The following is a 27,703-nucleotide window of genomic DNA, read 5'->3' as shown; positions in this document are numbered from 1 at the left end:
GAACCCCTTCTTCTATACATCGCGACTACAAATCAAGTCGTCAGCACTGTTCTCACAATCGAACGCGAAGAAGAAGGCAAAGCGTACAAGGTTCAACGGCCAGTATATTATATCTCCGAAGTCCTGACTCCTTCCAAGCAGAGGTATCCCCATTATCAAAAGCTTATTTACGGGATCTAAATGACTGGAAAGAAGGTGGCTCATTATTTCCAAGACCACTCGGTGTCTGTCATTTCTGATGCTCCGTTGTCGGAAATCCTCCACAATCGGGACGCATCAGGCCGAGTGGCGAAGTGGGCAATGGAGATGTTATACTGCGACATCAAGTTCGAAGCCAAGAAGGCTATAAAGTCTCAAGCTTTGGGTGACTTCATAGCAGAATGGGTAGAACAACAGCAACCGACTCACATCTACTCGGCTCATTGGACAATGTTCTTCGATGGGTCCAAGATGTTGAATGGATCCGGCGCTAGCGTAGTGATCATATCGCCAAAAGGTGATAAACTCAAGTATGTGTTGTAGATACATTTTGATTCTTCCAACAATGAGGCAGAGTACGAAGCTCTCCTTTATGGATTGCGCATGGCCATCACACTCGGCGTCCGTCGCCTGATGGTCTACGACGATTCGGATTTGGTGGTTAATCAAGTGATGAAGGAGTGGGATGTAAGGAACCCCACCATGACTGCATACTGCAACGCAGTAAGGAAGCTCGAGAAGAAGTTTGAAGGTCTGGAACTTCACCATGTTCCGCGACTGAAAAACCAAGCAGCTGATGAATTGGCAAAACTTGGATCCACTCGGAGACCAGTCCCGAGTGATGTCTGCCTCGAGCACCTACATGTCCCCTCGGTGAAAGAAGATCCTTTTACAGAGGAACCAGTACAACCGAAGAGCTCAACAGATCCGACTAAAGTCGAGGTCCCTGCTGTGGTTGATTTGATCATGGAGATTCTTGCTCTCATCCCCGATTGGACTGTGTCGTTCATTGCGTACATCCTGAGGCAAGAATTACCAGAAGACGAACTCCAAGCTAGGGAGATCGTCCGCAGGTCGAAGTCTTTCACCGTCATTGATGGCCAGTTGTACAAGGAAAGTGTTTCAGGCGTCCTTCAGCGGTGCATCTCCCCTGAGGAGGGACAGTTAATCCTGGAAGAAATTCATTCGGGAACTTGCAGCCATCATGCCTCCTCAAGAGCAATCGTCGCCAAAGCATTCAGAGCTGGCTTCTTCTGGTTGCAGGCAAATGAAATGGCAAAAGATATGGTCGACCGATGCGAAGGCTGTCAGTTCTATTCGAACAAGTCCCACAAGCCAACATCTGCGCTGAAGACAATCCCTCTTGTTTGGTCGTTCGCAGTGTGGGGATTAGATACAGTCGGACCATTCAAAACAGGCCAAGGGGGATTCACTCATCTGTTGGTGGCAGTCGACAAGTTCACCAAGTGGATTGAAGCCAAGCCCATCAAGAAGCTCGACGCCCTTACGGACATCAAGTTTGTCAGAGACATCATCGCCAGATTCGGGGTTCCGCACAACATAATCACCGACAATGGCACAAACTTTGACTCGGATAGATTCAAAGGTTATTGCACGGGCCAAGGTATCTGAGTGGATTTTGCATCTGTGGCGCACCCCCAAACAAACAGGCAAGCAGAGCGGGCGAATGGACTTATTCTTCAAGGGTTGAAGCCTCGACTCTTGCGAGAAGTTGGACATGCCGCCGGCCCATGGGTCACCGAACTGCCTTCGGTGTTGTGGGGCCTCCGCACAACTCCGAATAGATCTACAGGGCGATCCCCGTTCTTCCTCGTTTATGGAGCAGATGCGGTCCTTCCGAGTGACTTGCTTCACAACTCCCCACGAGTCGAACTCTTCTCCGAAGCTGAAGCAGAACAAGCCAGGCGAGACAGAGTGGATCTTCTAGAAGAAGAGCGCGAGATGGCACTGACTCGCTCAACAATTTATCAACAAGATCTGCGGCGTTTTCACGCGCGACACGTCAGGAGTCGCACATTCCAAGCAGGCGACCTGGTGCTCCGAGTGGATCAGCAGAGACCCCACAAGTTGGCTCCCGCCTGGGAAGGACCCTTCATCATCTCTAAGTTGCTGAACAACGGAGCATATCGACTCTACAACCTCGACAGAGAAACGGACGAGCCGCGAGCATGGAACGGAGATCTCCTGAAGCGCTTCTACACGTGACCGCCGACGGAGGCAATGTAAAGAACAAGTATCATTGAAGTAATACAAAGCAGATTGATCTCTTGCACGTTCAAAGTTCTTCCGCGTTTGCAGACTCCGGTCTATTTTTTTTTTGTTCCGAGTGCGTACTAAAAGCCGCACTCGGGGACTTAGCTGCGACCCAGAGTCGCCTAAGTAAAAACTCTCTCTCCGAGTGTGCACTAAAAGTCGCACTCGGGGACTTAGCTGCGACCCAGAGTCGCCTAAGTAAAAAAACTCGCTCCGAGTGCGCACTACAAGCCGCAATCGGGGACTTAGCTGCGATCCAGAATCGCCTAAGTACAAACTCTCTCCGAGTGTGCACTAAAAGTCACACTCGGGGACTTAGCTGCGACCCAGAGTCGCCTAAGTAAAAAACTCGTTCCGAGTGCGTATTAAAAGCCGCACTCGGAGACTTAGCTGCGACCCAGAGTCGCCTAAGTAAAAACTCTCTCTCCGAGTGCGTACTAAAAGCCGCACTCGGAGACTTAGCTACGACCCAGAGTCGCCTAAGTAAAAACTCTCTCTCCGAGTGCGCACTAAAAGTCGCACTCGGGGACTTAGCTGCGACCCAGAGTCGCCTAAGTAAAAAAAACTGGCTCCGAGTGCGCACTACAAGCCGCACTCGGGGACTTAGCTGCGACCCAGAATCGCCTAAGTACAAACTCTCTCCGAGTGTGCACTAAAAGTCGCACTCGGGGACTTAGCTGCGACCCAGAGTCGCCTAAGTAAAAAACTCGCTCCGAGTGCGCACTAAAAGCCGCACTCGGGGACTTAGCTGCGACCCAGAGTCGCCTAAGTAAAAACTCTCTCTCCGAGTGTGCACTAAAAGTCGCACTGGGGGACTTAGCTGCGACCCAGAATCGCCTAAGTAAAAAGCTTCCTTCGAGTGTATCCTAGAGATCCACTCGGAGGCTTAGCAAACCCTCATTGAGGCTCATGTGGATGTGAAGACAACTGACAACTACATGAGTAGCAACTCGCTCCGAGTGCAAGCTTACAGTCACGCTCGGGGACTTAGCTACGATCCAGAATCGCCTAAGTAAAAAGATTCCTTCGAGTGTATCCTAGAGATCCACTCGGAGGCTTCGCAAACCCTCATTGAGGCTCATGTGGATGTGAAGACAACTGACAACTACATGAGTAGCAACTCGCTCCGAGTGCGAGCTTAGAGTCACGCTCGGGGACTTAGCTGCGATCCAGAATCGCCTAAGTAAAAAAGCTTCCTTCGAGTGTATCCTAGAGATCCACTTGGAGGCTTAGCATACCCTCATTGAGGCTCATGTGGATGTGAAGACAACTGACAACTACATGAGTAACAACTCGCTCCGAGTGTGCACTAAAAGTCGCACTCGGAGACTTAGCCGCGACGAAGAGTCGCCTAAGTAAAAGCTCGCTCCGAGTGCGCACTCGAAGACTTGGCAGACCCTCATTGAGGCTCGTGTGGATGTGAAGACAACTAACAACTACATGCTCTGCATGTTTGCCATTGGCTTCACCAAGAAACGCCAAACAAAAACCACGAGCCAAAATCGTGTCAAAAATATTTTTGGCGAAAGAAGAGCAAAATATTCGATTCAAATTCAAAGTTGGATCTACGATAGTCGGCTCGGTATGGATCAAGCTTATCCACACCGAACCACGAATGTGACGGCCAACAGCAGTGGCCAAAGTTTGATACAGATACCACTCGGCATACCGAGGTAAAGTTTTTCAAGCGTCACCAGGACTGGCACCGGGACTGGCAGGCTCCACAAAGGTGTCAAGGTCGATCCCGTCCGCGATACGAGTGGCTGTCTCGAGGAAGGTCTCCGTGAAATCTTCGAATCGAAGCTTCTTGGTGTTGGTGACCTGCAACACCTTTAGCTTTTCTTCGCGAGCTTCCTTGCAGTGCACTCGGACCAACGATAGCGCCACGTCCGCACCACAACGAGCGACAGACTTCTTCCATGCCTGCACTCTGTTCGAGACGTCCTCCAGCCGAGTCATCAACCCTTCTATTTCCCGCCAGGAATCGTCTTCGGGCCACAGCTCCTTGTCGATCCGGCCGATGACTTCTCTCAGGCGGCCAATGAAAGGTCCCACTCTGCCAAGGCGAATATGCGCTCGGAGCAAGTCCCGATTGGCTTCGTCGCCGAATGGAATGTTCGTAATAACCGACCGCTCAATGTCAGCTGCTTCAGCCTCAGCGTCCAGACAAAAATCTGCAAAGAAAAGACGAACAGAAAGTAAGCGCAGAATGAACTACAAAGTCAAGAAGCACTCGGCAAAAAGCTTACCACCGAGCAGTGCAATCATCTTCCTTGCCCAGTCACTGACGTACTTCTCCTGCGAAATGCACCGACTGTTCATCAACTTCATGTGACCCATCAGTTCCGTTCTTTGCTTGCCCATTTTCTCAATTTCGGCCACCAATGCCTTGTTGGTCTCCCGGGACTCCTCCAAAGACTTCTCTCGGTCAGCAAGAGCCCCCTTCACACCAGCCAAGTCATTCACAGTCGCCTCCAATTCCACAACAAGCTGAATCTTTTCAGCCTTCAGAGCATTGTACGCGGATCCCATTTCGCAAGTCTTCTGCCAAATCAGCGCAAAGGGAAGATCAGACACATTCACCAAGGAAAACAAACAAAGCTCAAAGTTCTTCTGACCCCTGCCGATGCAAGCAATCGACAGCGGTCTCGGGGACTACACCCAGTGGGTTCACTAAGAGTGACCGCACTGGCATGAAGCTCGAACAGGCCGGCCCTATTAAGCTACATGACAAACAGACAAGCCTATGAGACTACCATTACCCGACCTGAGTAACACTACTCTCGGGGACTACACCCAGCGGGTGCACTCGGAGTGCCCCCACTGGTACCATTCGGGCAGATCAGCTCTGATCTGATAAGGTCACGGAAAATGCATATAAAGACAACTGCTGGTGCAAGCACTCGACAGAAGTCTCGGGGACTACACCCACTGGATTCACTCGGAGTGAACCTACTGCAAAATAATCCTACTGTATCCGAGTATATCACTTAAACCCCCATTGGGTTACAAGAGGAAAGTAAACACTTACTAGCGCACTTACTCGGATATCGTCCCGGAGCTCCAAGCTTCTCTTGTACAAAGACGCGATGGAGTCGTACGCTCCCTTGGCATCACCCACCATCAACTCCACCTGCACCATGGCCTCCTTGGCGGCTCCCACTTGGTCTTCCGGGAGGTGTCAGGCGTCGTACTGGACGGTCGACGGACCTGGCACGACAGAAGACTCCTTGAGCATCCCAAGTCCCACTCCAGTCGGTTCCGCCGCGAGGGGCACCACCTCAGTCGACGGCATCGTCTCGGTCGGCGGCGCGTCCATGGTGGGAGCAGCAGCAGATGGAACAACCTCAAGGACAAGCGCCAAAGTTGGCCCTGACCCCCTTTGGTTGTCCTCCTCCAGATGAATCACCTCCGAAGGAAGCCCGACTGAACAACATGAGATTACAGAAAAAGGGCAAGATTAAAGACAGCACTCGCGAAACAATAATGCAAACTCTCGGAGTCGTCACAACGTACCTTGCTGGGATGTGGCAGCGTTATCCGTATCCATGGGATCATCGTCCTGGCGCGGTAGAGAGGTGGCAGAGGTAGCAGCTCTGTCGAGTAAAATCCACTCGACCGATAAGCATGAGTTCAATCAAATACTGAAAGAAGATGGGAGAACAAGACACTTACGCCGAGGCAACTGGAACAGCGATCCTCATCTGAGGCAAAGCTTTCCGAGGCTTGGACCCACTCGGTTTGGCCACCTTGGACGGTTGGTCCGTGGGCTCGGCAGCAGCGTCCCCGGTCCTCTTCACGCTCCGAGTACTCGGAGCCACGGGAGGAGCTGGCGGGGCACTCGGGTCGCTGGAGGAGCCGACGGAGTCGTGGGTTCGTGATGGCGCTTAGTTCGAGGCTCTGATGGTGGAGGTGGCGAGCTCTGCTCCCCAACCTCCCCCTCCTCCTCTTCGGTCTCCTCCTTCGTCTCCCCACCGTTGGAGACGTACTCGGCGCTGCCCTCCTGGCTGCCCTCCTCTTCCTCAGCTGGATTCCCGTTCGAGACGGGAGAATACCAGTTGGTCCACTCCTGCACAAAATACAGTCGACAACGTCAGACAACTGGCGGTGGTACAAGAAAAAGCGATAAATCTAAGAAGATTGAAAGCACTCGACAAGATGTGCTCACCTCATTCGGAGGAGGATTGTCGGCTCGGAAGGGCTTCCCCCGCCGGGCTCCTCTGGGGTTATCGCAGGCGCTTGTGATGTCGCGGACCCACGCCGTCACAACCTCCCCGGTCACACATTCTGGATGAGTCCGAGTGGAGTCCTCAGGCCCCACGTAGTGCCACATGGCGTGGTGCCGGCTTGCAGCGGCTGGATGCGCCGACCCAGAAAAGTCTCCAGCAAATCCGTGCCGGTGACCCCCTTGCGGACGACAGCAATCAGTGCGTTGACCAGAGGTTGGATCTGGATCTTTTCCACCTTTGTGAGCGCAAGCTGCCTGGGAGGGGCCGGACGGTCTAGGCTAAAGGGTGGCAACCCAGTCGCGGCATTCGGACAAGCTATGTCCTGGCAGTAGAGCCAGGTCGACTGCCAGTTCCTAACTGACTCGGACAACTGGAGAGAGGGGTAGCTACTATTCGTTTTCTTCTGGAAGCCTAAGCCCCCGCAGAGCTGGAGGAGATGGGTTTTATCGTCCGACTGGCTAAGGTTTTTGACAGTCTGGGACCTAGCGGAGAAGATGTACTTAAAGAGCCCCTAATGGGGGGACATCCGATAAAGCACTCGCAAAGGGTGACGAATGCGGCAAAATTGGCTATCGCGTTTGGAGGAAAATGATAGAGCTGCGCCCCGAAGTGATTCATAATACCTCTGAAGAAGGGGTGGGGAGGCAAGGAGAAGCCCCTGTACATGTGGCTGAGCAGCAAGACGCGCTCTCCCTCCTGCGGCGTCGGCTCCGTCTCGCCCTCCGTCGGCAACCTCCACAACTTGTTAGCAATCATGCCTTGCTCCACCAGCTCCAGCAAGTCGTCCGCTGTCACCGTGGAGGGGAGGAAATCCCCCTGGATCCAACCCCCCGGCAGTGCCCGCTGTCGCCGTTGAGCAGGGGCCGCTGCCTTCTTCTTCTTCTTCTGCGACTCGAGCTTGCTCGTCTGCCCCTTCGTCATGGTGAAGGCAGCAGATCCGCAGAGGAGGAGAGGAAGGAAGAGGCTTGGAGCGCGCAAGCTACGGGAGAAGCAAGGCGAGTGCGAGTAACAAGGGCAGCGCAACAAGAAACCTCCGCCGGAGAGGCTTAAATAAGCTTCCGACTGGGTCACTAACAGGTGGCCCCGAAATCTTATCCCTCGATCGGCTGCTGCGATATTAGTGGAGAAGATAAAGGCGCGGTAATCGAGGCGGCAGAAACTACTCGATGACGATGTTGTCATCCCCGCTGAGCGCGCGGCAACCGAAATTTGAGGATCCCAGAAAATCCACCGCTGTCAGTTGATCGGTCACATCGAAAGATTCCGCGAAAGCACTCGGTCTGTGACGGTTCGTTTCACTGGTATATTCACTCGGATCACTGGTTGAGAGGATAAAATGGATCGAGGCAGACAACGCCAAAGTCACATCCATACCAGTCGGATCCGTACTCCAGGCATCACTTCATCGTTCCAACCCCGATCCATTCGGGGACTAATGATGGGGTTATAGTCCCAGGGTAGGGTCATAGGCCTGCCCTATAGGTCCTACCCGAGGACTACCCTTCATAAAGGACAAGGCCCTTAGACAGTTCCGACTGAACTAAGGACTCCCCCATCATCCAGTCGGTGACGAGCATTCGGAGCGTATTAAACGTACCGACTGGATTCCACTATGTACATCGTAACCTCTCTGGAGTGCAACGGTCATACGTTTTCATACACCATTATTAGCATTTAAGGCATACGTTACCTGTAACGTAGGCATTTATTCACCACTATTCCACCCCTGTCCACCGGGCCGTTGTGAAGGGCAGCGCACTCTATATAAGCCGCCCTTTCCCACTGGTGCAGGGGTTGGCATTTACTGTAACCCTATATTCCACTCGACACTAAGCTCCCAAGAGCACTAAGACGTAGGGCTTTTACCTCCACCGTAGAGGGGCCTGAACTCATACAACCTCGCCGTAGCTAAGGCTCTGCCCATCCTTTCGTACCCTACACATCTACTGTCAGACTTGTACCCACGACAGTATCCGTCTCACGAATCAGTGATCGTGTCATATGCAAGCATCCGTAGTGCGACCGTGCACTTCTGGTTACCATAGAAACTAATCCTTCTCATGACATTCTTCTTCAAGATGAAGTAGTCATCAAAGTATGGAATGCCATCCTAGAGATGATCGAAAACAAATTTTCGCATCCAAAAGCACCGATGAAAATTATCAGCGAATAGGGCATCCATGGCAAATTCGTCGTCCATCGGCGTCAAATGGCCGTACGCCCGGCTACGGTTGGGCACTTGGTCTATCCCTTGAAATTGAGAACATGCTCCTTCACATGTTTCGCATCTTTAAGCATCGGTTGTATCATTATCATCCCATTCGTGTAGTCCTCCTCGTCGGACGTGTTGTAAGATGACTCAACATAGTTCTCGTATATGTACTCCATATCGGAATCCATTGCTTCAAAGAAGAAGGGACAAAAAAGATTAGCTCGAACAATTCATCGGACAGTTGCCAGGCATGATGAGCATCGTAGGAGCGGATGGTACCTGCACGACGGTGAGAGAAGAGTTATGGAACAATATCGGAGGAGAAGCGGTGTTGATCCTGGGTGTACCGTTAGAGCCGACAGACTCGTTGAGTTTTGGCAAGGGTGTGGTGTGCGGCTAGGGTGGTGGAGCGGCGACGAAGGCAAGAAAGACAAACTGAAAGGAAGAAGGTGTTGGGTCCAACAGGGGAGTGGGTGGGCCGTGAGCGTCAGAGTCCTATATGGATGTTGTTTAGACTCCCGCAAAGTCCCCTCCCCCTAGTTTTCCTCGTGTTTGCAAAAAAGGTACGCCCGGACCTCTCGACGGACCGATGCAGCCCCGCACTGAATGGCACAACATGTCTGGACCGTGAAACCGCGAAGTCCAGACATTTGGTGGCGGTTTGAGGGTCCGCTTTGGAGATATTTTTGTAAGGAATAGAATGCACCGGTGATCGTTAATCGTTGCAGGGAGGAACATTTTACCATAAACATACAAGTAGTTAAATCAAAGCCCAGTTATCATATTAAAAATTCCTCAAGTATGTACATGAATTGCTTTTTTCCCAACCTAGGCGGCATATCTACTATGTCTCCTTACCGAAAGAGTGGGAGGGGGGGCTCTTCCTTCGCCCATCGCTCCAGTGAAAGGAGGTGACACGGACCCCGAGGCTTCGGTTCGAATGTAGTACAATATGTAATAAAATTAGATTTTCTCTTGGGTAGGCAGTAGCGAGAGAATGACATCGCCGTCGCCTAGAATAAGGTATTTCCTTCTGGCCCTTGTTTTAGTGGTACTTCTTCCTAACCTTGGAGGTGTATGGAGGATGATATGCTCCTAGACTAGTTCTCCGGGTTTGGCTGTCTTCTGCATGTTTGTCTTGTTGGCGATGTCCTGGTGAGCGGACAACGTGGCTATGTGTCTTTGTCATCCTCCAATTTCAGTTCAAAGGGAAAGTTGGATAGCCTTGGCCGAGCTGGGAAGTGTGTGAGATTTGTGTTCTCCGACTCCCTCTTGCTTGACTTGAGGCGTTCTATAAGCTCTTTATGAATTGTTTCTCTCGAGGGCGACGATTTGTTAGGCGAATAGCGATCGTCAACGTCTTCTGGTCTATGTCTATTATTTATCGACTATTGTGTTTACATGCTCCTCGGTTTCAACAAGCTGAGACAGAGGCCCACATGCGGCAACGTGATTTGTTACTTGAATGTGTTTTTCCAAAATTTATAAAGGTGATTTGGAGGATCCGTGCTACTTAATATATGTCTTTGGTATTTTCGCAAAAGTAAGCAAATTCAAACCACTAAACTTAATGGAGATGTTATTTTGGGCCAAAGTCATATTACACAACTTTAATAACATGGTGTATTTTGCCCGTATGTTTTCTTCTGCGATGGCAAGGGGAGGAGGAGGGGTGAGGTGGTGGCAAGGGTTTGGCACCCCCGAGCCATCCCCGAGAGCAACGTGTGGCATGAGAGCCCACGTGGTGAAGGGTCTATGGATTGGATCATAGCCGACCACTGCGGGGGAAGTGACCTTGTGGCCGTGGGTCACCTTGGGCATTTGGGTACCCTAACCCGTTACCCGAACTCGAACTGAACTGAATTACCCAAATTGTCGGGTAATTTGGGTATTGGGTTAGGGTTAGGTTCTCATTTCCTGGCTATACTGTTTACGGGTTCGGGTACGGGTTCGGATTCGAGTCTAGAAAACCCGAAATAACCATACTATCTAAATTATCCATACTGCACAAATTATTCATCCTCTTGTTACATTGTCATGTTACCCATACTAACTAAAATACCCATACTGCCCTAAATACCCACACTACCCAAATTTTCGTACCAAAAGTTGATGCGTGCTCCGAATATTTCGGGTTTTTTGGGTACCTGAATTACCCGAACAAAAATTCAGGCAATTTGGGTTTGGGTATTTTTTTGACAGAAAAAATTTCGTTTCTCATTTTCAAGTACTCGTATTACCTATATATCAAACTACCCGAACCGAAATAACCAAAATACCCGAACGCCCAGGGTGAGCCGTGGGGGACTAATGAGTTCGACGGACGATCGGTGGGTTCAATCTAGCTGGTGTCACGGTGGTGTACCGTATGTGTATGGTGTAAATGATGGGTGGTTGCGCTTCATTGCTTATTTGGTTTTCAACATATTTCGCTTGGCCGCTAAGGTTTTGGATCCCGTTTCAACTTTCTTTTTAATGAACTAGAAAAATTGTCCGTGCGTTGCAACGGAAGAAGAAAAAAAATACCACATGCTCTAACCAGCAAACCACGACAACCACTATGAAAAGGTGCACATCTAGGTCATCATAAATATTCTTGCTAAACCTCGTGTTAGTCATTTAAATAATTACAATAAGTATGCTACATGACCTTCTATATTACTGTTCAAAACCTAAATAATGAATTTTATATACCACAAGTTACCACGTAGTTCATCACTCCACCACATACAAGGCTCACAAGTAAACAGCCATAGCCGTGCACTTTCCCAGAGAGAAAGCGATTTGAGAGGGAGAGAGATGAGACGAGTTACATTGCCGTCCACTAATAATTCAGCTGCTGTGATCTGCTCCTATAAAGCCAGCAGCCCGCGCAACTTCTGGCTGGAATTTGCTTTGAACGGAAGCCGATCACGCGCGTACGTGGAAGCAGCGACCATGCCAGCCATGTACGCGCTGACCCCCCACTGCGCCCTCCCGCCGCACCGCAGAGCGCCGCCGCCGTGCCGGGCGGCCACGCCGACGCCGGCCGCGCTGGCCCGCGCCGACCCGGACGAGCTGCGGTCCACGTGGCCGCAGCGCGCGTGGACGCTGGCGGGCTCGGCCGCCGTGCTCTCCTCGCTCTCCGCGTCCGCCTCCCTCGCCGCCGACTCCGGCTCCTACGCCGAGCCGCTCGCCGCCGCGCTCGCCGCGTACACCCTCGCCGACCTCGCCACGGGCGTGTACCACTGGCTCGTCGACAACTACGGGGACGCCTCCACGCCGCTCGTCGGCGCGCAGATCGCCGCCTTCCAGGGCCACCATCGCCACCCCTCCACCATCACGCGCCGGGAGCCCTGCAACAACCTGCACGCGCTGGCGCGCGCCGTCGCGTTCGCGCTCCCCGCCGTGGAGGGCGCGGCCGCCGCCGCCCACGCGCCGGCCGCCGCGCACGCCTTCGCGGGGACCTTCGCGGCGTGCGTGGTGCTGAGCCAGCAGTTCCACTCGTGGGCGCACGAGAAGCGCCGCCGGCTGCCGCCCGGCGTCGAGGCGCTGCAGGACGCCGGCGTGCTGGTGTCGCGCGCGCAGCACGCCGCGCACCACCGGCAGCCCTACAGCACCAACTACTGCATCCTCAGCGGCATGTGGAACGGGGTGCTGGACAGGCACAAGGTGTTCGAGGCGCTGGAGATGGTCGTCTTCTTCCGCACCGGCGTCCGCCCGCGGTCGTGGGACGAAACGCAGACCGCCTGGATGGAGGACACTAGCGCCATTGCTGTTCCTGACAGTTCGTAACATACATCACCATTGTTTCTGAGTGTTGGCTTGTACATACATACTATAGTACGATTCAAAAGATATACATACAGAAGGATGAACTGGGATTGAAAGGATTGAAGTAACGAGTTAAGATTATAGTTAGGCGGGGGAAATGTCACAGTATTTTAGGTTGGTTCTGAGGATGCAAATCTTGTGGTGTACGCAAAGAGAAAATATTGTTTCTGATATTGAAAACTTGATGATTTTTTATGGACTTCAGTCTGTCTACGAGAACTTTTATTGCCCACAGCTTTCTTGTGGTGCAAATGTTTTTCTTCTGGTGGCATGTTCTTCGGATATCCAGTATCTTCTTGTCCACTTGCCAGAAAAAGGCACAACCAGTTGAGATGATCAACTTTTTGCAACAACATTCGCGAGAAGGAAAGTCACACAGCCACACATGCATCTGTCTTAAATCTACTTATATCTCTCGGATAACCAGAATATATCTCAGTCAATCCATCCGCCGAAAGTGTGTACAACATCAGAAAAAGAAAACTTATTTGAGGCTCAGACCATCTGTGCTCTGTTTCCAGTGTCTCAATCTCGAGCATCGATCCTGCATCAGGCAGCTGAAGCAATAGAAACAAGCCGACACTTCCAAAAGTGCGGAGGGCGAAACCCAGAGGACGGAAAACTGAAGATGAATCCCTCAACTGGAAGAACTGCTGACCGTAGCAATCCCTTCCAAGCAAGGAGATGCTGCTGCATACCTTAGAGATTGTCCTTTTCTTCACCCAAATAGATCACTCTCCAGTTGTGTGGTCCACACACTCTGAAGACAAAATCTTTACCTAATAATAAAGAGGCTATCGCTTCCGTCGAAAAACCTGTCGAGGTGATTTTACAAAAAAAAAACTTACTGTTTATGATATTAAACTCGTAGTATATATTAAATATTTTTTTAAATACTCATATCTTTTAAACCGTAACTCTAAATTTAACATATTATACATGGAATTTGATTAAAAAATATGTAGAATTTAAATATGATATTATTTTATCTGTTAAATGTTTAATAAAAATACTATCTAGGGTGCAATCTTAATAAATAAGTTTCGTCTTTCTTTCATACCGGTACTCATCCGGGTTGGGGATGAACACGTCAACAAAATCAGGATTAGAGATGAAACTGAAGGTCACTTGACTGATTCTTTGTACGTATTAAATCTACATGCAAGCCGTGTTAAAATAGAAGACCCGTGAAATTTTGAACTGCGTTTTTGTAGGATAAGACCATCTTTATTTGTATCGTAACTATAAATTCTCAAATTATAGACATTTCTTATAAATTAAGAGCATGTGCCGTGTGGTATTTCTTTCTCCCGTTACAACGCATGGGCCCTTTTGCTAGTTACTTCAAAAAGCAGCAAGAAAATATTGACAAAGAATTCAATCATTTCTTATTGACTGCAGATCCTTATATTACTGTAATCTAACGATAGATGGTGCCATGGTGGTATTCTCCAGTGAACACACCTCATGCAACTCACCTAAGTCATCCAAGCAGCAGGCCTGCTTCAGCTAGGTGTTACTGTGAGCATAGAGTTGTAGTAGTTTACAGGCACTTGCATCACTGTGGTCGAGAAATACAATGAGCAGAAACAGAGTCCTCCTGGTCCCGCTTCCCTCTCCAGAGAATAATTTGTTCATCTTTAAATAATATAGGAATGCATGGAACCAAATCCTATGAAATCGAAGCAAAGAAACAACAAAGTTAAATAAGCATTCCGACTACTATGTTTGAAAGAGATAAAGGAGTATCTAGTTCCTATAGTAAATTCTCCGGTGTTTCCACTGTTGTGTTGCAAAGGAAGTATCTTCTGCCCGAAATTCTAAGCAAGTTTTAAGGCATAATATGCTTAGCTGCATCTATGACGAGCGAACTGCAAACTGCGGGATGGTTGTTATATCTCAACCGCAAGCTACCTACTATACCAACACATCTGTTTGATTAGAGCTTTTATTGGATTTTTTGTTCAGGCTTCATTGATCTTTTTTATGAATTCAAGACTAATAGGATTAATTCATAGCAAAGCATAAGAATGTCACAAAACATACCCTCAGCTTCACACCAATTTTTTTGCAATCACTGGTACCGGTGTGCGAGCAATCTAGTCTTACAACTTCCGAAGTCTTAAAGGCCTCTCTCACTTTATCAACAACATTAACATAAACACCATTCCTAGCTGCACAAGAGAGAAATATCACAACATTGGAGCAACAATATATTGGCACCCAGATAATGAGATGGAAGTATGCACTAATGTGATTGGAAATGGTCTTGCTAGAAATATTCCAACTTACTCAGTTTCATAAGAGGTGGCGAATGTAATCCTCTGTTTCTCATTTCTTTTGTTTCCTCAAAAGTCAACCCTTCAGCAACATTTTGGACAACCTTAGGATAAATAGGAGCCAATGGCTTCCACAACATCAATGGTATGACAGGCCGTTGTTTTGGATCATAGTTCCGGCCACGATATAGGATGAGTATGTTTATGCTACGGTATATGATTCTCCCACCTGTTTTATCCTGCAAGTTGGTGCACTCACGTCAGAACTTGATAGATAACTTAATTTAACAGACAAGGAGACTGCAATCCCCAATTTTCTCAAGCATGTGGCAACACATTATGACCTCGAGATGGAAGCATATATTGTCCATGTCAAGAGTTGCAACCCCAAGACATTTGATTCTGACCGCTTCTGCACGTCTCCAGTGGTTGTGGATGTCGTCGAGCATATTATGAGTTACACCACCTTTCCCTGAGAACACGACACATCATATTTATAGCAGGAACAAGGGGATGTTTTTGAAGAAAACTGCATTTTTTCCTGAGCTACGTGAATGATCAAATGTTCAAATATAACAGTTGCAACAACATAATCTGCACAGATATGCACAATGGCACTTCCCATATACTATGCAAACAATTGATCCAAATTTTATTACAATGTTAAATATGCAATCTTTTCTCACGGGTTTGACCAAATTAACGCTAAAAATTCTACTGGATATTCCCTCATCAATCAAGCAAAATGTGCAATAGGATTGGGAGTTGCAACGTGAAATCTTGGACAACTAAAATCACCCATTTCAGCAGTGAGTTGCTGAGAGCACTAAGAACTCACCCAAATTGATCTGCCGGGAGCAGTCGCTGTGCCGGTACCTCTCCACGAGCTCCGCCACCTCCACTTCCGACAGCACCTCGCCAAGAACCTCATCCCTACAACTTGCACCGTCATAAACATCTTCTCTGTTCCCTTCAGCACGCGCGGCGGTGGCGGCGACGCCGTCCCAAGGCCGGTCAAGGCGGCCGGGGCCAAAGGGCGAAAACCGGGTGGGCTCACGGAACCCAATGGGTTTCCAAGCTGGGTCAGTCTCCGAGTACGAATACCGGAAGTCGAAGGGAAGTTCGGAGTACACCGGCTCGTCGGGGCTGATCTTGGCAGGCTGGTCTCTGGGCTTCGGTGGCGGCGGTGTTGGAGATCGAGGCAGGCTTTCGGGGATTCGAGTGAACGGGGGGTCATCGTCATCGAGGTTGGTTGGGTAGAAGGCGCAAAATAGGCGGTGGAGCAGAGCCTGGGCTTGTGACTGTCTGGGGCACGGCGCCCATGGGAGAAGCTTCCGACTGAAGAGCATGGTGGGATACTGGGATGGGAGCCAGGAACACCAATTCCTCTTTCTGTAAAATGAATCAATTCGAGTTCTAACAACACATTACACACATACACTCCATTCCATCCTAATTTCAGTTCAACATTTATAAATCATCTATGCAGACAATGCATACGCCAATTCACCAAAGAGCAAACCACCTGCGAGAAAATTTACCAGCCAGAGGAGGGGCGCCGCGGCGGCGGTAGTAGGAAGCAGCAGTCCACAAACAGCCGGCGGAAGCAGAGGTACGGGGCCGGGGCGCAGCGGAGGGGGGCCGTCGTCGCCGCCACGGGGAGGGAGGAGGCCGGCTAGCCGGGGCCAGCAGGGGCGAACGGCGCACCGCAGAAGCCAGCGGCAGCGCAGTACAGCAGGCTACGCGGAACACGTTGACCGGGGCGGGGGCTGGCCGGGAAGGGGGGCACGGCGCCGGCGGACTGCAGAGCACTGGGCGGCGGCGTGCGTGCTCGTGGCGTTTGGGCTGGATGCGTATAGGTTGTTGCGGAGAGGGGAGGGAGAGCTGGGCCTGTGCTGAGCTGGCTGGACCCCAGGCCCGTATAGGTGGACCCCGGGCCTCAAGCGGGAGCATGGTTAAATTAGTTTTCTTTTCAGTTATGTTCAATGACAAAAAGTTACAGGAATTTAAACCCTCGAGAGGTATTCGGTAGGCTTTGTTTGGTAGAAGTGGATTGGGGAGGTTTGGGGAGGAGGGGATTTGGTGAATCCCTTCCTTACACCCCCAACCCCTTCCTACCAAACAAGGCATCGAGGAGGATCTTGAAACACATGGATAGGAAGGGATTGAAGGGGAACGGAGGGGATTCGGCTAAGCAAACTCCTCTTACCAAATGGGCGCCCGAGGTCCTGTGGGGTTTCTGGCCCTCTCAGGGATTTTCCTCTCAAAACCTCCTAAGGCCTTGTTTGGTAGGAAGGGGTTGGGGAGGATTGTGGAGGGGGGGGGGGGGGTTTCAGAAGATTGGGTGAATCCCTTCCTTCCACCCAATCCTCTCAAATCCCCTCAATTGTCAAATCCCTGAGCCATGAGACAAGGTTTCTGAACCGCATGGGTAGGAAGAAAACGAGGAGGATTAGAGAGGATTGAAGGGGTTTGCTCACCACAAACCCTGTCCACCAAATGGACATGCGGGGAATCGTGGGGTTTCTAATCCCCTCGGAGATAATCCCCTACAAACCTCCTCAAACCCTGCGCACCAAACAAGGCCTAAATCCCTCCGTGCCAAACGAGGCCGTAAGGAGATTCAATTTCACCCTACCTTTCCTTGTTGGCGTAGAGGGCATTTCAGGCCTCCTCAAATCCAGAGATCATTCATCGCATGTTGGTGGTATCAGGTGGCACCCTCGACGCCCCAGTAAACCATCTCTTATTTGTTGATGATATAGCATGTTGTTTTTCAAAGCTAATGGTGCAGGGGCGACAGAGGTGTCAAACTTACTAAAATCTTGTTGTCAAGCATCGGGACAAAGAATCAATTACAGTAAATCATCGGTGTTCTTCACTAAAGGGTGTCCAGAAGTGATCAGAGGTGAGGTAAAGGACATCCTCCAAGTACAAATAGAAACACTGAATGAGAAGTACCTAGGGATGCCTTCAGATATAGGAGTCTAAAAAATTGGAGCTTTCAAATATCTAAAAGATATACTTTGGATCAAGGTGAAGGGATGGATTGAGAAAGCGATTTCAACTGTGAGCAAAGAGATTTTGATTAAGTCGGTCGCATACTTGATGCCAACTTGGGGACTCACCCATCCCAAGTGTGGCGATCACTTCTGGAGGGAAGGGACGCGCTATCAGCGGGCTTGATTAGGAAGATAGGAGATGGTAACAGTACAAACATTTGGTCTCAAAACTGGATACCTAGAAATCATGCCATGAGGCCATATGTTTGCGTTGGTCATAATCCGCCCACGCTAGTGGATGATCTAATAGACTCATCTACTATCACTTGGCGAGCGAATTTACTGAAGCAGTTTTTCCTACCAACAGATGTGGAGGCAATCCAAAATATTCCGTTATGCACAACACCCATGTCTGATTTCTGGTCTTGGCAGTTCGAGAAGAAGGGTATTTTTTTAGTAAAATATGCCTACAAAATGCTATGGGAGGCAAAGAAGAGAGGAGACCAACTCATGGATGGAAGAGAGCAGTTTCAGATCCTACTATCGATGAGAGGGGATGGACCTTGCTGTGGAACACAAAGGTCCCCTCGAAGATCAGAACTTTCATGTGGAGACTAGGGAGCCAATCTCTGCCGACTGAAGGCGTGCGGAAACACAAACACATGAGTATTGTGGAAAATTGTTAGTTGTGTGGGAATGCTCACTCGTGGATGCACTCTTTGGTAGAATGTTCGATGGCGCGTTGTGTTTGGGCCCTAGCCGATGAAAAAATTGTAGAAGTAATGTCATAGACAACTCAACCTAGTGCTAAGTATTGGTTATTCCAACTACAAAGCTCATTATCACATGCTCAGTTTGTAGAAGCGACAGTCACTTGGTGGGTGATCTAGACCGCGAGAAGGAAAGCAATCCATGAAGAGATTTTCCAAAGTCCTTTAGTGACGGGCAAATAGCTCCCATGCGACGTCGTTGAGTTGAATTATCTCTCATGCGACATCGTTGGTTGTAATGGCTCTCATGCGACATCTCCCAACGCAGAAATAGCTCAAGCAACACAACCCGTTTACGGGGCTAGTTGGCTGTTAGTTAGGCTGAGATTTGGTTAGGAATGTGCTCTGACTGGTGGGGTCCACCTAGGGCCACGTCGTCAAGAGTCAACCGTCCACTACTCGAACGGTGACTGTGTGACCATACTCGACTCGACCGTGCAGGACTGGGCGAGCAGCGCCGCCGTGTGCATCTTCTCCGGCAGAGGCAGCAGTTTCTTCTCCGCGGTGGTGGAGCACCTTTCTCGGCAGCGGCAGAGCTATTGCGAGTGAGTATTTTCGAAACCCTAGTCCCATTCCCCAGAATTTTGGATAGATATGTGGCCTCATGCTCTGTTTCTTGGCGATCTAGGATCTTGATTGGATAGGAGCGCGGGGGCTGAATTAGATGGAGCGAGGAGACAGTGCTTCAAATCGGTAATGCCGCCCCTCCCTCTTTTCTCTTTTAGCTGTTATCAAACTCGATTTGGTAGTGACTGTAGCTTACACTGCCGCTGCCCGCCATTGACAAAACAGGGGAGGTTCTGGTTCTGCCACCACATTCGCAATTATAGTGGAATTTTTTCCCTGTAAAGCCAAGCTCAGTGATGTTAGTGTCCAAGACATTTATAGAGATACCACCGTGAGGTTGGATGTCGAACTTGCAGATGTTGATCCTCGGGAATTAGAGAGCATGAAGGAGAAGGCCGTGGGCAATTTGGTGGAGAGAATTGGGGAGAGTATTGTTTGGGATCCAGAACAAGAGGTATCTCTGCAACGTTTCGACAACTATTATGGTGAATATGTTAGAATTGAAGATGGAGAATCCATGGTTGCTGAAATTGATCAGCAAGAAGGGTGGGCATGAAAACAAGTAACATTTCATGTAGAGCTAATTGACCTGCAAACTAGTTCCAGAGTTGGTTATGTGCCATCAAAGATGGTTGCACAGCTGGAAGATGATGTGTGGGTTTCACAAAAGAATATGTTGGCATTGTTGACTGAACCGACTGTAGTAGATGAACATACAGGGATTGATGCAGATGGAGAGGAGGGAACCCATGGTGCTAGGAAGATTATTGTTGACTGGAATGTAGTAGAGTTGAATGAAAAAACAGATTTGGTCATTACACCAATATCTGACATTGATATGGCCGAAATGTTTGGCATTCAAGTTGATGACAAAGATAAGGAGAAGGATGACAGTTCTTTGCCTGCTGATGGTAATAGAGGCCCTAGAAATGCAAATGAGGATGAAGAAGAGCTGATGAGAATGGCTGCAGATGATGTGGATGATACAAATGATAATGAGCTGGTTTGTTTGTATGACAAAGAGAACCCAGTTATTGAGGTGGGAAAGTTGTGGCCAAGCATGGTTGAGTTTAGGGTATGCTCGGTGCAAAGCTTATGATGGTGGTGGCAATGCTTGCAAATGGTACATATCTGCCAGACTACAACCTGATGGAAGTACACTAAGGGTAAATAGAATACCACACCAGCATACATGTATGACCACTTGACAGAGAGTTTCAAAGATGACATCACAACTTTGGATTACAGAGAACATTACTCCTATTTTAGCCAAGACTCCAAACAATACTGCAAAGAGGCTTAAAGTTGACTTGGAGAAGTTGTGCCCCATCCAACTGCAATACACCACAGTGTGGAATGCAAAACAAAGGGCCCTGAAATCATTGTATGGTGACTGGGAAAATACATTTAGGATGTTGTATAGTTTTAAAGCAGAGATGGAGAAGAGGTCACCTGGAAGTGTGGTGGAGATAGATACAGAGGTAACAGAGGATGTCAAGGTTTTTTCAGCAAGTTTTTTATGTGTTTGATGTTGGGGAACGTCGCATGGGAAACAAAAATTTTCCTACGCGCACGAAGACCTATCATGGTGATGTCCATCTACGAGAGGGGATGAGTGATCTACGTACCCTTGTAGATCGTACAGCAGAAGCGTTAGAGAACGCGGTTGATGTAGTGGAACGTCCTCACGTCCCTCGATCCGCCCCGCGAACAATCCCGCGATCAGTCCCACGATCTAGTACCGAACGGACGGCACCTCCGCGTTCAGCACACGTACAGCTCGACGATGATCTCGGCCTTCTTGATCCAGCAAGAGAGACGGAGAGGTAGAAGAGTTCTCCGGCAGCGTGACGGCGCTCCGGAGGTTGGTGATGATCTCGTCTCAGCAGGGCTCCGCCCGAGCTCCGCAGAAACGCGATCTAGAGGAAAAACTATGGAGGTATGTGGTCGAGCAGCCGTGAGAAAATCGTCTCAAATCTGCCCTAAAAGCCCCATATATATAGGAGGAGGGAGGGGGACCTTGCCTTGGGGTCCAAGGGACTCCCAAGGGGTCGGCCGAGCCAAGGGGGGGAGGACTCCCCCCCCAAACCGAGTTGGACTTGGTTTGGTGGGAGGAGTCCCCCTCCCTTCCCACTTCTTCCCTCTTTTTTTTTCTTTTCCTTTGATTTCTTTCTCTTGGCGCATAGGCCCCCTTTGGGCTGTCCCACCAGCCCACTAAGGTCTGGTGTGTCTCCCCAAAGCCTATGGGCTTCCCCGGGGTGGGTTGCCCCCCCGGTGAACTCCCGGAACCCATTCGTCATTCCCGGTACATTCCCGGTAACTCCGAAAACCTTCCGGTCATCAAATGAGGTCATCCTATATATCAATCTTCGTTTCCGGACCATTCCGGAAACCCTCGTGACGTCCGTGATCTCATCCGGGACTCCAAACAACATTCGGTAACCAACCATATAACTCAAATACGCATAAAACAACGTGGAACCTTAAGTGTGCAGACCCTGCGGGTTCGAGAACTATGTAGACATGACCCGAGAGACTCCTCGGTCAATATCCAATAGCGGGACTTGGATGCCCATATTGGATCCTACATATTCTACGAAGATCTTATCGTTTGAACCTCAGTGCCAAGGATTCGTATAATCCTGTATGTCATTCCCTTTGTCCTTCGGTATGTTACTTGCCCGAGATTCGATCGTCAGTATCCGCATACCTATTTCAATCTCGTTTACCGGCAAGTCTCTTTACTCGTTCCGTAACACAAGATCCCGCAACTTACACTAAGTTACATTGCTTGCAAGGCTTGTGTGTGATGTTGTATTACCGAGTGGGCCCCGAGATACCTCTCTGTCACACGGAGTGACAAATCCCAGTCTTGATCCATACTAACTTAACTAACACCTTCGGAGATACCTGTAGAGCATCTTTATAGTCACCCAGTTACGTTGCGACGTTTGATACACACAAAGCATTCCTCCGGTGTCAGTGAGTTATATGATCTCATGGTCATAGGAATAAATACTTGACACGCAGAAAACAGTAGCAACAAAATGACACGATCAACATGCTACGTCTATTAGTTTGGGTCTAGTCCATCACGTGATTCTCCCAATGACGTGATCCAGTTATCAAGCAACAACACCTTGTTCATAATCAGAAGACACTGACTATCATCGATCAACTGGCTAGCCAACTAGAGACATGCTAGGGACGGTGTTTTGTCTATGTATCCACACATGTAAATGAGTCTTCATTCAATACAATTATAGCATGGATAATAAACTATTATCTTGATACAGGAATTATAATAATAACTATACATTTATTATTGCCTCTAGGGCATAATTCCAACATTTGAAGCCTTGCGTAGATGGATTCAAAGCAGGTTGTCGTCCATATTTGAGCATAGACTCATCTTTTTTGACTGGAAAGTGAAATGGTCAGTTGGCTGCATGCAATGCTCTAGATGGACACAACTGGATGTTCCCAGTTGCAATAGGAATATTTCAATCAGAGACAGAGGCATCATGGATATGGTTCATGATGCAACTGAAAAGATGCATAGGGCCAGTTTCTCCTTTGGCCATCCACACAGATGCATGTAAAGGGTTGGAAAATGCAGTAAAAAAAGTTTTCCCCCATGCTGAGCAGAGGGAAAGCTTTCGACATATGTGGATGAATCTGATAAAAAAATTCAGAGGAGATGAATTGGGGCGCATGTGGCCGACAGCAAGATCGTACACCAGACAGACACATTCCTATCACCTTGGTAATATATTGGCATCATGTAGTGATAATGAATTTGCTTCATGGTTGAACAACCATCATTCTCTGTTGTGGTACATATCAGGTTTTAATACTGCCATAAAATGTGATCATATCAATAACAACTTGGCAGAAAGTTTTAACAACAAAGTGAAGGACTTGAAAGACTTGCCTGTGCATGACATGGTGGACCAAATAAGGATCATGATCACGCGTTTGTGGGAGTTGGGAGGAAAAATTGCTAATATTTTGGAAGGGGACAAGCTTCCAGCAGTGGTACAACAGGTGGTCAACAGGAGTAGAAATCTTTCACATCTATCTGTTGAGAAATCTTCCTTGGGTTCTGAAGTTAGAGATACAAAGAGTGGCCAGAGGCATGTGGTAAATACTGAGTTGCATGAGTGCACTTGACAAGAGTGGCAACACATTGGAAAACCATGTGAGCATGCAATACTTTTTTTGGCATCTAAACCCACGTTAAATATGCACCCATATTTGCATGAGTATTATTCAGTACAAAAATTCAAAGCTGCATATGCAAGTCCAATTCCTGCACTGACTGACCAATCTCAGTGGCCTTAGGTGGAAATAGATTTTACCTTGTGTCCCCCTGTCACTAGAAGAAAGGCTGGGAGGCCAAAACAGAGCAGATTCAAAGCTTGGTTTGAGAAAGGTGGTGGTAGTAGGAAGGGGAAAAAGGAAAAGGAAAAGAATGAAAAGCCCAAAAGGGCTCAACAAGGTAACAAAAGTAGGTGCAAGTTGTGTGAGGTACTTGGGCACATAATTGGTTCATCCAAATGCATCTACACTCCTCAGAGGTCAAAGTATGTTTATGTTACTGTTTTTGCAAGTTTTTGATTTTGCTACTTGTTCTAGTATCTAACCAAGTGAAATGCTTTATGTTTTAGGAGGAAGCGTGCAGAAAAAGCCCCACCTCTTGTTGTTGTACAATGCTGGCCAGTGAAAAAAGCAAGACTCAATGGCTTTAGAAGGAAGAGAACTATTACTTCTGAAACTGTTACTGCTGAACATGAGCTAACTGAAACTGTTACTGCTGAACATGAGCAAACTGAAATTGTTACTATTGAACATGAACTAACTGAAACTATTACTGAATCTTTTTTGCAGGCGCTAGGACAATCTGAAACTGTTGCAGATGAAGCAACTGTTGTGCTGCCATGCCTGGAGGTTGTGCTGCCAAGTGTTGAACGTGAGAAAACTGAAACTGTTACTGAATCGGCTTTGACAGTTGTGTTGCCATGTTTGGAGGTTGTGCTGCCAAGTGTTGAGTTGCAAACTGAAGGAGTTGAACAATGTGTTCCATCTACTCAATCTGCAGAAGTGCAAACTGAAGAAGTGGGACATGGTCAGGTGCAAAAGTTGAGGGGGCCTAGTGGAGTTGTTGGCAAGAATACCAAGAGCATCAGCATCAACAAACTGTGCGCCGTGGAACCAAACAGTGGAAAAAGGAGAAGAAATCGAGTGGTAGAAAGAAGCAAAAGAAATAGAGTCGAAATCATTCAAATGTGACGTGATTTGATTTGAAAACTTAAATTTGTTGTCATTTGATGTGAAAATTTATGTTCTTTGATGTAAAACTTATGTGCTATGATGTTGATTTGACTTGAAAATAAAATTCAAATTTGAACCGACATTCAAATTTGAACCTATCTCCAATTTTTGGAGTTCATTTGTTTGTTCTGTGATGTTACACTGTTTTATATACTACTATGCACTTTAGTTCATAAATCCAACCCTTTTTGCGAAGTCCAACTCATAGTCACTGAAAATATTGTCCAAGCAGGCTCCAAAGTAAGGGAAAACGACCCCATTTCTAAGCAAGTTTTTTTTCAACCTTCTCAAAATCACCCAAAAAGATTTTCCTAGCTTATATTATACCTATATAGGATCAATACGAAGTCTCACCTTTTTTGAATAAGTATTCATATTATTAATTTATTTTTGAAAAAGCATCCTTTAATACAAAGTCAGCAACAAAACAAGTTTAAAAAATTTAAATGCAAAAATAACTTTAGATCCTGCTTAGTCACTCCAAAATGAAGCTAAGTTGATGTTTTCTGATTTTTTGAATTTTCAAAACCTGAAACCCTTTTCTCACTCTTTTGAACTCTATGCAACCTTAGTCGAGATAGTCCAATTTGTGAAGGTTTTTTCATGCAAAGGTCATTACATCAAGTTTATCATTTTATATCATAACTATGCAACATAACAATAGTATATGCGCTGGTTTTTCATTTTTTAGATTTTTCGAATTAGTTATACACATTTGAATGTTCGTCAAACCTTTCAAAACCTCGTTGACTTCCTCCAAAACCCATCTAACCCTAACACCTTCTCAAAATCACCCAAAAGGATTTTCTTAGCTTATATTATACCTATATAGGATCAATACGAAGTATCACTTTTTTTGAATAAGTATTCATATTATTAATTTATTTTTGAAAAAACACCCTTTAATACAAAGTCAGCAACAAAACAAGTTTAAAAATTTAAAATGCAAAAATAACTTCAGATCGTGCTTAGTCACTCCAAAATGAAGCTAAGGTGATGTTTTCTGATTTTTTGAATTTTCAAAACCTGAAACCCTCTTCTCACTCTTTTGAACTCTATGCAACCTCAGTCGAGATAGTCCAATTTGTGAAGGTTTTTTCATGCAAAGGTCATTACATCAAGTTTATCATTTTATATCATAACTATGTAACATAACAAGACTATATGCACTAGTTTTTCATTTTTTAGATTTTTCGAATTAGTTATACACATTTGAATATTCAGTCAAACCTTTCAAAACCTCGTTGACTTCCTCCAAAACCCATCTAACCCTAACACCTTCTCAAAATCACCCAAAAAGATTTTCTTAGCTTATATTATACCTATATAGGATCAATACGAAGTCTCACCTTTTTTTGAATAAGTATTCATATTATTAATTTATTTTTGAAAAAACACCCTTTAATACAAAGTCAGCAACAAAACAAGTTTAAAAATTTAAAATGCAAAAATAACTTCAGATCCTGCTTAGTCACTCCAAAATGAAGCTAAAAGGTGAGGTTTTCTAATTTTTTGAATTTTCAAAACCTGAAACCCTGTTCTCACTCTTTTGAACTCTATGCAACCTGAGTCGAGATAGTCCAATTTGTGAAGGTTTTTTCATGCAAAGATCATTACATAAAGTTCATCATTTTATATCATAACTATGTAACATAACAAGACTATATGCGCTGGTTTTTCATTTTTTAGATTTTTTTAATTAGTTACACACATTTGAATGTTCGGTCAAACCTTTCAAAACCACGTTGACTGCCTCCAAAACCCATCTAACCCTAACGCCAAACGTCCACCGTCGATCTAACCCTAACGCCAAACTGCGGCCGTCGGATAGGCCGCGGGTGTGGGGGAGTATTTCAGTGACCGGGGGGCCGAGCGGATAACGTTGAGCGGGGGAGCATCTCAGTGACCGTTGGGCCGAGCGGATCGGCCCGGCAGAGCCTGGCGTGCGTTGCAGCAAGATGGGCCACCCTGCATGCCATGCAACGGCGTCGCAGCCTAGTGATAACCCACAAGTATAGGGGATCGCAACAGTTTTCGAGGGTAGAGTATTCAACCCAAATTAATTGATTCGACTCAAGGGGAAGCGAAATAATATTCTCAAGTATTAGCTTCTGAGTTGTCCATTCAACCACACCTGAAAGATTTAGTGTCTGCAGCAAAGTATGAGTAGCAAGGTAGTATGATAACAGCAGTAGCAACAGTAAACAGTAGTAGCTACAGAGTAACAGCTGCAGGAGCAACAGCAGTAGCGGCAAAGTAAGGTAGCAAGGACCAGTAGGAAAAGACTCGTAGGCATTGGATCGGTGATGGATGATTATGCCGGATGTGATCCATCATGTAACAGCTATAACATGGAGAAATAAGTAAGTAGCTCCCGTTCGTCAATCTAATGTAGGCATGTATTCCGTACGTAGTCATACGTGCTTAGGGAAAAGAACTTGCATGACATCTATTGTCCATCCCTCCCGTGGCAGCGGGGTCCTAATGGAAACTACGGGATATTAAGGTTCTCCTTTTAATAAAGAACCGAACCAACACATTAACACTTGGTCAATACATGAACTCCTCATACTATGGTCATCTCCAGGAGTGGTTCCCGCTATTGTCACTCCGGGTTTGCCGGGTCATAACACATAGTAGGTGACTATAACTTGCAAGATAGGATCTAAAACGCACATATATTGGCGACAACATAATAGGTTCAGATCTGAAATCAGGGCACTCGGGCCCTAGTGACAAGCATTAAGCATGGCAAAGTAGTAGCAACATCAATCTCAGAACATAGTGGATACTAGGGATCAATCCCCGTCAAAACTAACTCGATTACATGATAGATCTCATCCAACTCATCACCGTCCAGCAAGCGTACAATGAGATTACTCACGAACGGTGAAAAGCATCATGGAATTGGTGATGAAGGAAGGTTGATGATGACGATGGCGACGATCTCCCCTCTCCGGAGCCCAGAACGGACTCCAGATCTGCCCTCCAGATGAAGAACAGGAGGTGGCGGCGCCTCCGTATCGTAAAACGCGATGAATCCTTCTCTCTGATTTTTTTTCCGGGCGAGACGGAATAAATAGAGCTGAGTTTGGAGGCGGTGGAGCCTCGTGGGCCCCACAAGCCTGGTTGGTGCAGCCTGGGGGTGGCCGTGCCTCCTGGGCTTGTGGCCCACTGGCTCACCTCCTCCGGTGGATCTTTGCGCAGGTATTTTTCATATATTCCATAAAAATTCCTCGTAAAT

The 27,703-nt window shown here is 47.6% G+C and overlaps 2 protein-coding genes across 5 annotated transcripts; one reads left to right on the top strand and one right to left on the bottom strand.

Moving 5' to 3' along the window:
* The first annotated feature begins 11,260 nt into the window (after positions 1–11,260).
* On the top strand, positions 11,261–12,702 carry LOC123404009 (fatty acid desaturase 4, chloroplastic-like). The gene has a single exon (XM_045097909.1). The coding sequence runs from the start codon at positions 11,374–11,376 to the stop codon at positions 12,466–12,468; it is 1,095 nt and encodes a 364-aa protein (XP_044953844.1). The 5' UTR covers positions 11,261–11,373; the 3' UTR covers positions 12,469–12,702.
* A 197-nt stretch (positions 12,703–12,899) lies between these two features.
* On the bottom strand, positions 12,900–16,620 carry LOC123404008 (CRS2-associated factor 2, mitochondrial). Of its 4 annotated transcripts, none has more exons than XR_006611612.1 (7): positions 16,328–16,620; positions 15,625–16,178; positions 15,131–15,258; positions 14,800–15,025; positions 14,554–14,681; positions 13,972–14,179; positions 12,900–13,322 (listed from the first exon to the last, which is right to left on the bottom strand). XR_006611612.1 is itself a non-coding variant. In XM_045097906.1 (6 exons), the coding sequence occupies exons 2-6, from the start codon at positions 16,133–16,135 to the stop codon at positions 14,066–14,068; spliced, it is 1,107 nt and encodes a 368-aa protein (XP_044953841.1). In that variant the 5' UTR covers positions 16,136–16,178; positions 16,328–16,620; the 3' UTR covers positions 13,871–14,065. The 4 variants fall into 4 exon arrangements, 2 of the variants coding, with proteins under 2 accessions (XP_044953841.1, XP_044953843.1); XR_006611611.1 differs by having other exon boundaries at positions 13,986–14,179; XM_045097906.1 differs by lacking the exon at positions 12,900–13,322 and having other exon boundaries at positions 13,871–14,179.
* Positions 16,621–27,703: the final 11,083 nt, after the last annotated feature.

This window comes from Hordeum vulgare, chromosome 6H (genome assembly GCF_904849725.1).
Source record: "Hordeum vulgare subsp. vulgare chromosome 6H, MorexV3_pseudomolecules_assembly, whole genome shotgun sequence".
Taxonomy (NCBI): domain Eukaryota; kingdom Viridiplantae; phylum Streptophyta; class Magnoliopsida; order Poales; family Poaceae; genus Hordeum; species Hordeum vulgare.
Note: the sequence above shows the minus strand (reverse complement) of the source record. Positions and strands in the feature narration are given on the sequence as shown.